Genomic DNA, 8,919 nt, shown 5'->3' with positions numbered 1-8,919 from the left:
CTTTACTCTTGGTACTTGTTATGAAGATCTGGGACAGCCTTGTTGTACAACAAGGCCACCCCAGCTACTCCAGAAGTCTCTTCAACCGTTGGCATTGGGCCGCCAGACCAGGGAGTCCCACGCTGCAATGATGAGGGTACATTTACCAAAAAGGTGTAGACCTCTCCGTGCCTTTGAACTAAAGTACAGTAATAAACAGGCTGTGTAAACAAACAGGACCTTCCCGGTACAGAGTAGTGTAGTAACTTACTTTTTAAGTAAGCCATAGCCATAGGAATAGCCATAGGCGGTCCATGATGTGCACCGCGTCACGTCATTTTTCGTGTTGGCGTTCACGTGCGCAGAACTAGAGTACGAGAACGCAAAAAAAAGTACGAAGATTCTTGAAAATTCAAAATCAGTTTCCTACATGCTATGAATCAGTATGATTCTATCAAGAGTGTTTATGGACTCTTGATTCTATGAAGCTCCATTGACATTGTGAATGAAATAGATACCTTTGAAGCATCAATCATGAGCTGGGCAAGAAAAGCAATACGGGGTGTTCTATTGGATCTTTCAGGCGTTCTCTTCGACGGTGATGTTGTAATCGAAGGATCCATCGATGCTGTTGCAAGGTAGAACGCTTAGTTTATGTTCATGTGATTTTTTGAAATACATAATTTTACTGCATTCGCATCAATTTTGGAAGGTCGAACAGGCTTTAATAGCTGCATGCTGGAACGTCAGGATGCAGTTGTATCATTGTACGCCTAATTCCACTTCCCTTTAGACCAAGAAGATAAAGTATAATTTTATGAAGTGATTGTTGAAAAAACCCTGCCGTTACCCAACATCAACACCACCATGCCCGCTTAATTATTATAATAATAGTGGCAAAAGTTCTCCCCCCCCCCCCCTCTGAACCAGAGGTATGGGGTCTGGTGCAGTGTGTTCACTGTCTTACATAACCACGAACTAACGAATCAGCTCTGCCATTTACTGCGGCGTCAGATGACCTACAGTCGACGGCAAAATAAGTCCGGACAAATCACTGAGGTTAGCTGGCCTGGCTGGGCCCCCATTCTCTTTTGACCACGTTTTGCATTGAACACGACCCCAATCCCAAGTGATTTGTCGCATGTTTAGGCATTGACTGTACTACTGGTTTATAGCTTCCAAGTCCATTTTTCTAGTAGACTTCGAAAGGTTTGGTATCAGATGCTGCGTACAAGCTTTGGCTAGGCTGTAGTAGCACTCGTTTATATCCAGACAATTTTGGCTACGCCTGCATCCTTGTAGACGTCCAGTACAAATAAATTCGCTTCACCAGGTCCATGCAATGAAAGCAGTGCGTCGCCATGGTAACATAGAGCACCTGCTGCACATCACCATGGTCACAGAGAGCACCCGCAGTGCGTCGCCATGGTCGCGTAGCGCACCTGCAGCTCAGAGTTGCTTTGTCTCGGCGGATTGTGAACTCTTGCTATTGCAAGTATTGGTGTAGGTCGAAGAATAGCTGCAGTGACAGTGATGATTGTCCTGTTAGTGGGTGATGACTACATTATGGAACATCAACTGAATTGTCTTGTTCTCCTACATGTAACAACAGCAGGAGACAGTTGTGTGTGTGTGTGCACGCGCGTGTGTGTGTGTGTGTGTCTGTCTGTCTGTCTGTCTGTTAGGTTATCTGCGGCTGGTGTACCGGTGCGCTTCTGTTCCAACGAGACCAGCATCCCGCATCAGGCGGTAGTTGACAAGCTGAACAAGCTAGGCTTCAGCGTCCGAGCGGAGCAGGTCTTCACGCCGGGGCCCTGCGTCAGGAAGGTGCTGATCGAGCGTGGCCTGCGCCCTTTCCTTTTAGTCACCAAGGAGGCTGAAGCTGAGTACTCCAGTGTGCAGCAGACCGAGCCACTCAACTGTGTGGTGTTGTCCGACGCACAGGACGCCTTTCACTACCAGAACCTGAACAAAGCGCTCAAAGTCCTGATCGAGTGTGACAAGCCCACACTGATTGCACTCGGAAGGGGGTGAGTAAGGTGCCATAAACTGCAGGAACGGTCACATTCTGAGAACGATTTTGTTTGAATGTCTAAGCCGGAATTGATCCAGAGCTTAGTTAGGACCCGGTCTCCGGAATAAAACCCATGTAGAAACAGCCAAACTATACTTCATGACTTCATGTACATATCTGAAGATAGCCTAGGGTGAACAAGTTTCTAACATGGAATTGGTTTGGTTTTGCCGTGTCCTTGGAATGGTTGCGTTCTCCCAGTCTTACAGCTACACTCTAGCCCCAGTGGGATGTGACTCTCTCTCTCTCTCTCTCTCTCTCTCTCTCTCTCTCTATCTATCTATCTATCTCTCTATCTCTCTCTCTCTCTCTCTCTCTCTCTCTCTCTCTCTCTCTCTCTCTCTCTCTTTTCAAGTACGTTCTGTGAATCATCGGCTTTGAGCTTGCCATCGAAATAACGTTTCAGATACATTTACCAAAAACAGACACTTAGGACATGCGGACTTTGTCGGAATACTTCCAATTTATTCCATGTATTGGTGGGCAGAAGTGGAGTGGCAGGGTTAGTACTCTCCAGCTTGTATAATACAACTCGTAAGTGTACGACCTGTGGCATGTAATATGGTTTATGCTTTCTTAATCTTAATGTGTAGTGCCTTGGCGTACTGTCTCCTTCCCCAATGCAGAAAATACTACCGGGAGAAGGGAGAACTGAACTTGGATGTTGGCGCGTTCGCGAAAGTTTTAGAAGTAAGCATGTCCTATCTCTCTATTCTGTATCATGAAAATGGTGTGTCTATCGTGGATTGTCAGCTGCCTCCTTAGCGCAGTAGGCAGCGCGTCAGTCTCATAATCTGAAGGTCGTGAGTTCGATCCTCACAGGGGGCACTTCTTTTTTTCTCAATGCTCAATGCTTGTCGAATGATTCTCTTTGTCTCAACATGCTCCCTTTTTTTACTTTTCAATTTGAATGTCTCATGGTTTGTTCTTTTTTCAGTATGCATCTGGTGTGAAGGCTGAGGTGATCGGCAAGCCAGAACCAACATACTTCAATGCTGCATTGGATGACATGAAGGTTGCTGCAGAAGACGTAAGTTGCTTTTCAGTACTACATGCCGGATAACTGACCGCCGGTTTGGCGACATTCAACTGTAGGTTGTACCCAACGGTGCTTTTAATGTGTTTGGGGGGGGGGGGGGTACGCTGGGTCGTGGGCTCAAGCCATTGCCAGGCGCCAATGTTGCAAGACAAGGTTCCACGAGCGGGATTCGAACCCAGCACCCCTGTCTTTCCGGGACAGTGTCCTACCAATCAGGCTACTGGTGATCACACATCTGTGGCCCCTTCTTGTTACATATACTCATATCACTGTACTGATAAGTTTCTATGGGACTGCTGTGCTCTGCTGTTGCAGGCTTTGATGATCGGCGACGATCTAGAGAACGACGTGGGTGGTGCACAGGCCGTGGGTATTCGTGGAGTGCAGGTTCGCACTGGCAAATTTATGTAAGTATATGCATGTGAATTTACGCACGGGGGGGGGGGGGGGGAGGAGAGAGAGAGAGAGAGAGAGAGAGAGAGAGAGAGAGAGAGAGAGAGAGAGAGAGAGAGAGAGAGAGAGAGAGAGAGAGAGAGAGGGAGAGGGAGAGAGAGAGATCTGACTGGTCCACCTTGCAGTACACTTTAAAAATAGACCTTTGGTGACGTTCATATTTCGCACTTTTTTGAATCTGCACTGGATGTACTGGATGCCAGTTTTTTATTCCAAACACCGACTAGTTAATCAAGGCCCTAGGTTTCTCTCTGACCTCCCCGATTCTTTGTTGGATGAATGTCCGTCACCCAGTAAGTGCCTTATCCGTTGAATACGCTCACGGTAGTATGTGGCAAGATCAGATCCCAGAGTGTGTGTTACATTCGCCATTATTACCAGCGATATTTTTTGTTGAAATGTGTCGCTTAGCCCGATGTCTTACAATTGTACATTGTTCCTTTTCCGGCACTTCCCTTCTTTACTGTTCTTGCTGCTGCTGCTGCTGCTGTCGGTGGCTGTGTTTGTTGCATAGGCCAAGGGACGAGCAGAACCCCAACGTCACGGCCGATGGACGTGTAGCCAATCTAGCAGAGGCAGTTGACGTCATCCTTGCCCAGTGGACAAGCTGAGTGAGCACCCTTCCAGCCAAATGTTACCATTGTGTGATGCCAGGTTATCCAGCTTACCCAGCTTACCCAGCTTGCTTTCCAGAGTCTTGAATATTTTTGCTCCATCTGGCAGATCTGCACAGTGCTAGCCAAGCCTGAAATTCTACGGAGCAGTGGCGATGATGTCTGGTGATGGTAGGGAAGCTCCCGCACTGCAAGAACCTTGATTGCTTGAAAACTGTACACGATTGTGAGAGTACTTGATAAAGAGCAAGTGCTTGCTGCATCACGACATGCCCTCTATCGCATTGAATACGGTTCCCTGCAGTGGAAAGTGATCGCGCTCATGTCTGCACGTTAAGACCAAAGCTGGCTTTTGTGCTGCAGTGCATTCTGTTTTTAAACAGAATGCAGGAGAGGTTAAAACTCTCCTGGCATGCCTGCACTCTATGTACTTTTCTTGTGTTCATTTGTGATTCTGCAAGCCACTGCAGCAGGTCAAGGATTGTATTGCGCAATCTTATGCAACTTAAATTATTGTTATATGTAGTAGAATAAAATTCTTATTTCTATCTTTTTTGTTCAGCAGCCATTGGCAGTACTGCCCGGCATTGCAATGTATAGCGGCCGTGGACGACTCCTCACTGACTGTGATACATCATTGTCGCAGTGTGGACTCTGCATGGTAATCCCGTACAATGTAGATTGATGTGTTGTTCCAGTGTTCTTTCCATCGCCGTGCCGTCACCATGACTGTGCCCATACTTGCCCAGCAATGCGCCCAGTCCTGCGCCTTTCCTACAGTATAGATGGGCACAGGGAAGCCGCACAGCCCCACTACCCATTTCTGTGATCCCCCTCCCCTCCCTTAACTTAAAACACCAACAGGCAATGCACGTGTGGGGCAGATAAAGAGGAATGCGGGGGGACCATAGGCGTAGAAGAATCCCGGGAAGCCAGTCAATTAGACGTAGAGTATATGTAGTGCATGTGTTCATGACAGTGATGTTGCCAACAATGGGGCCAGGCTTTGTACGTGCCTTCTGGCAGCCTACTAGTATTCAGAGCCAGCCTGGCAGCATGGTTACATGATGGGGGACATGGATCAGAAATAAAAGGTGTTTACAAAACAAACGTCCTAGAAAACTCCCCGGCTAACTCACTGGATACTAATAGTAGTACTGCGGCAGCTCTCCCTACAGCCAGTACAGGCTGCTGCTGCTGGATAGATTGGTGCTACCATACCAAGAGTCCATAACCCCAGGGGTCATGGACTCTTGGTGCTACACTTGACCTGCCCGACTTCTACTTCTAGTGGCCAGTCTTCTGGAAGGGGGCTTGCGAGCAAGACCCGGGTCTTCTGATCATCATGATCATTGCCTGGGGCAATCAAACTAGCGAGCACACGGTCTTAATTATTAGTGCATGCAGTTGTAAGTCTTCACCAACAATCTTGGCACAGTGTATTTGAACTGTTACTTGAGGCTTGAAACGTGCTAGTGTTTAGTGTGGAGTGGGATGGGGGTAGGGGAGGAAAACGAGCGTTAGCCATGCACTTCGGGTTTGGAATCTTTTGATTGTGATAACTCAATTAGTTGTTCATGTACATACAATGTAGTCATTGCACATGACTGTATGTCCGTAATCGAAACGTCCATTACTTACTTACTTACAATGTGTAGTGTGTCACTGCTACGTTACTACTAACACTGAAGAAAGCTATATATACTAGTGCAGCAGGGTGTTCACTACATGAGTTTGAAATCTTTTATTCTCACGATGGCCTGTGGCCAATAAGCGAAAGTTGTACATGACATTGTATTCCTTTTGTATTATCAGGAGTATATGCCCCCAGGAGGTTATGTACTCTTGGTATGATTACTAGGGTTAGGCCAAGTAAAATAAAATCCCAGTTTATCGTCCTTTTTTTCACAAAAATCGGGGAGGGAGGGCGGATTTTATTTTTATTTTTTATTTTTTGATGTGCTACAGACTAGTATAGTTCTTGGTAAACAATGACACATCATGTGCAACAATCTGCAACAGAATAGTGGTAGTGTATGGAATACACAATGCTATAACAGTTATATGTACATAAACAATTACATGCAAAATCTTTGGATCGACAGATTGTCACTCCACTCATAAGACACAAACCCCAATACTGTTTGGTTCACACAGACCACCAGATAAATGATAGAAAGCTGCAGAAGGGAAAGAACCAGTCAGGACAGTAACCAATAGTCAGTCATAAAGGGAACATGTTGACGAAGCTGTGTTTTCAAGCCTTAGCCGACGTAAAAAATCAAGCTTTTTGGCAAAATTCTAGATTTAAAAAATAAAAATAAATTCCGGGCGGCCTCGAAAAATGGGGCGGGCGGGGACGATAAACTAGGATTTTTTTTACTTGGCCTTATGTACTCTTGGTAACATCACTAATCAGTACCCTAGCACCCTAGCACCCTAGCTTCCCATGATCAGTGATGTTGTGACTGACATCAAGAGTTCATATGAACTCTTGCTGACATGTACAGTGTATAGCACGCTGATTGGTGATTTGTGGGGTTGAAATACACAGTACATTAGTAACAAGTAATATACACAGGCGCGTGCCCCGTATGGGTTCCTGGGTGCCCGGAACCCCCCTTTTTTCGCTCACAATGCAGGATTTTGGTTCATTTTTTGAAAATGTTCCGGGGGAGGCCCCCAGGAACCCCCCTTGAAAGGCACCGGCGCACGCGCCTGATACATGTACATTGTACGGAAGGGCAAAGTATTTGCCGATGATAATATTATTACTGATGCTTTCTCCTGGTCCTGGATGTGCCCAACTTTGGGGGGGGGGGGGGAGTTTGGCCATGATGGCAAGGTGTGGTGGTGGAATTCGGTATGGTAAAGCAGGCATGATAATGGTGGCTTCATACCAGATGCTCAGGATGCCATGTGTCGGTGAAGCAGTGTCAGCAGGAAACGGCCATTAGAATCCCCGTGTGATGTGCTGCGTGTACATTGTACATTGTACAGGCATACATGTACATCTGTCATCACAGATTCTGTTCACTCTCAATCTGGCTAACGAATGGCATGGGAAAGAGATGTACACAGTTACAGGAACTACACTACAACGGTAGTGTTCTCCAGATTACAAATAGACCAATCCCGAAAAGATTGTCTGGGTTCGTGAAAGGGGGCACGCGTGCAAGCCAGCACGTGTGAAGTGCATCGTTTTGTATTCAGTTTGTGTGTGTCAGCTCATGGCGGAGGAGAGAGAGACTTTTGCTCGCCGAGCTGAAGCGAAAGGATTTGATGGAGTCCTGCCAGCAGCTAGTCAAAGGACCTTCGGTACCTTAGGCAGACCCTGACGGAGTTTGGAGGCCAGATAGCTCTCGGTGACCGGTGAGGAGAGAAACATTCGCGTGGCGATCGACTCTCCGTAAAAAATGCAAGCTACATAGCGCCGACATACTGCAACAGCTACGATTTCAGCTAACTTCTCGATCTGCTGCTTCACAAAGTTCAACTATTTACAAGTCCTGACTGTTGTAGTCTGAAGCAGGAGTCTCATCGCCCACCTACAGGTAGCTTTTGGAGCTGATGGATTTCCCGACTTGGACTCCTTCCGCAAACTCTCGCAACATTACTACAGTGTATGCTGTGTTTCCGCACGCTCGTGTCGACATGTCACCTGTGCATGTACCGGGTCGCGGAGGAGCTTGACGACCTCCGCTGACTCCAGGTTTCCGAAATACTGCCGTCGTCTTCGTTGATGTCGCTGGTGACATTCTCCCCTTGCAGGACGTGCACATAGTTGTCGTCCCGGGGGTAAAGACTATGTTGTCTTTCGAAATAGTTCTTCATCACGCTCGCGCGAATGATGTTTCTCATCATGAACTCGTTCCGACGGTGTGACACGGCGATGGTCTTTGGCGGGGCACTGGCTTGGCGAAAACTATATCTTCTTGTGCAATATAACATTGATCGGCTGCAGATGAGTACAGTCACTTCGTGGTTGGTCCTATAGGAGGGCAGCTGCCAGGAAAGAGGCAGGACTCATCGAAGACGAAGCGCTCGCAACGAACAACAGCACTCGAAATATCTCGTGTAAGATTTAGGGCCTATCGCTTTGAGCCACAGCGCTCACAGCCTTGCCTACTTCATCAAAGTGAGCTCTACTTGTTCGTTGACCTCTTCACACTACACAGAAGAGCGAAACAAGGATTATGTCTTAGCATTTCAACTCCAACAGCAGACCATTACCAGTGCGAGAGGGAAAACTACAAAGGGCTTCGCTTTCTGTCGCATCGTCTCTCTTGCATGCAACTAACGAGAAAATCGTGTACTTACCCTCGCATTCACACGCGAACTATCAAACACGTCCTGTGCCGCATGCTGATCAGGTAGTGCCATGTATGTGTTGTACAGTGTACTCTCAGTTGACATGCCCCCTTTCGAACCCAGACAATCTTTTCGGGATTGGTCTATTCTGCAAGTATACTTCAGGAGACATACAATGTAAGGAGGTCCGGAGGAGTATGGCATCATACCACAAGCGCTCTTCTTCACACTGATTGCTCTCCTGCTATTTGTATCGTGCGCTAATGGAGCGAGCCGCCCATTTTCCTCAGCAGTTTTGTTTATTTTTGCTCTCAGGATCCAGCGCATTCTTCATCATTTGTGAGAATTAGACCTGGTTTAGTGAGAAGGCATTCTACTGCCTGTAATTCTGGTGAAGTAAAATAAAGTAACAACATGCGCCAAGAGTGAATAGCAACTAAAGAGAGCGG

The 8,919-nt window shown here is 47.0% G+C and overlaps 1 protein-coding gene and 1 non-coding gene across 2 annotated transcripts; both read left to right on the top strand.

Annotated features, from left to right (window-relative positions):
* The first annotated feature begins 393 nt into the window (after positions 1 to 393).
* LOC135815832 (phospholysine phosphohistidine inorganic pyrophosphate phosphatase-like) lies at positions 394 to 4,779 on the top strand. The gene is made up of 6 exons (XM_065329175.1): positions 394 to 617; positions 1,665 to 2,009; positions 2,680 to 2,743; positions 2,991 to 3,083; positions 3,408 to 3,499; positions 4,060 to 4,779. Exons 1-6 carry the CDS (start codon positions 514 to 516, stop codon positions 4,154 to 4,156), a joined length of 795 nt encoding a protein of 264 aa, XP_065185247.1. The 5' UTR covers positions 394 to 513; the 3' UTR covers positions 4,157 to 4,779.
* Positions 2,809 to 2,881, top strand: Trnam-cau (transfer RNA methionine (anticodon CAU)). The gene has a single exon. It is a non-coding gene; the product is annotated as a tRNA-Met (tRNA).
* Positions 4,780 to 8,919: the final 4,140 nt, after the last annotated feature.

The sequence above is a fragment of the Sycon ciliatum genome, chromosome 4 (assembly GCF_964019385.1).
Source record: "Sycon ciliatum chromosome 4, ocSycCili1.1, whole genome shotgun sequence".
NCBI classification, from domain to species: domain Eukaryota; kingdom Metazoa; phylum Porifera; class Calcarea; order Leucosolenida; family Sycettidae; genus Sycon; species Sycon ciliatum.
The sequence above is the reverse complement of the archived record's forward strand: the minus strand, read 5'-3'. Positions and strand labels throughout refer to the sequence as shown.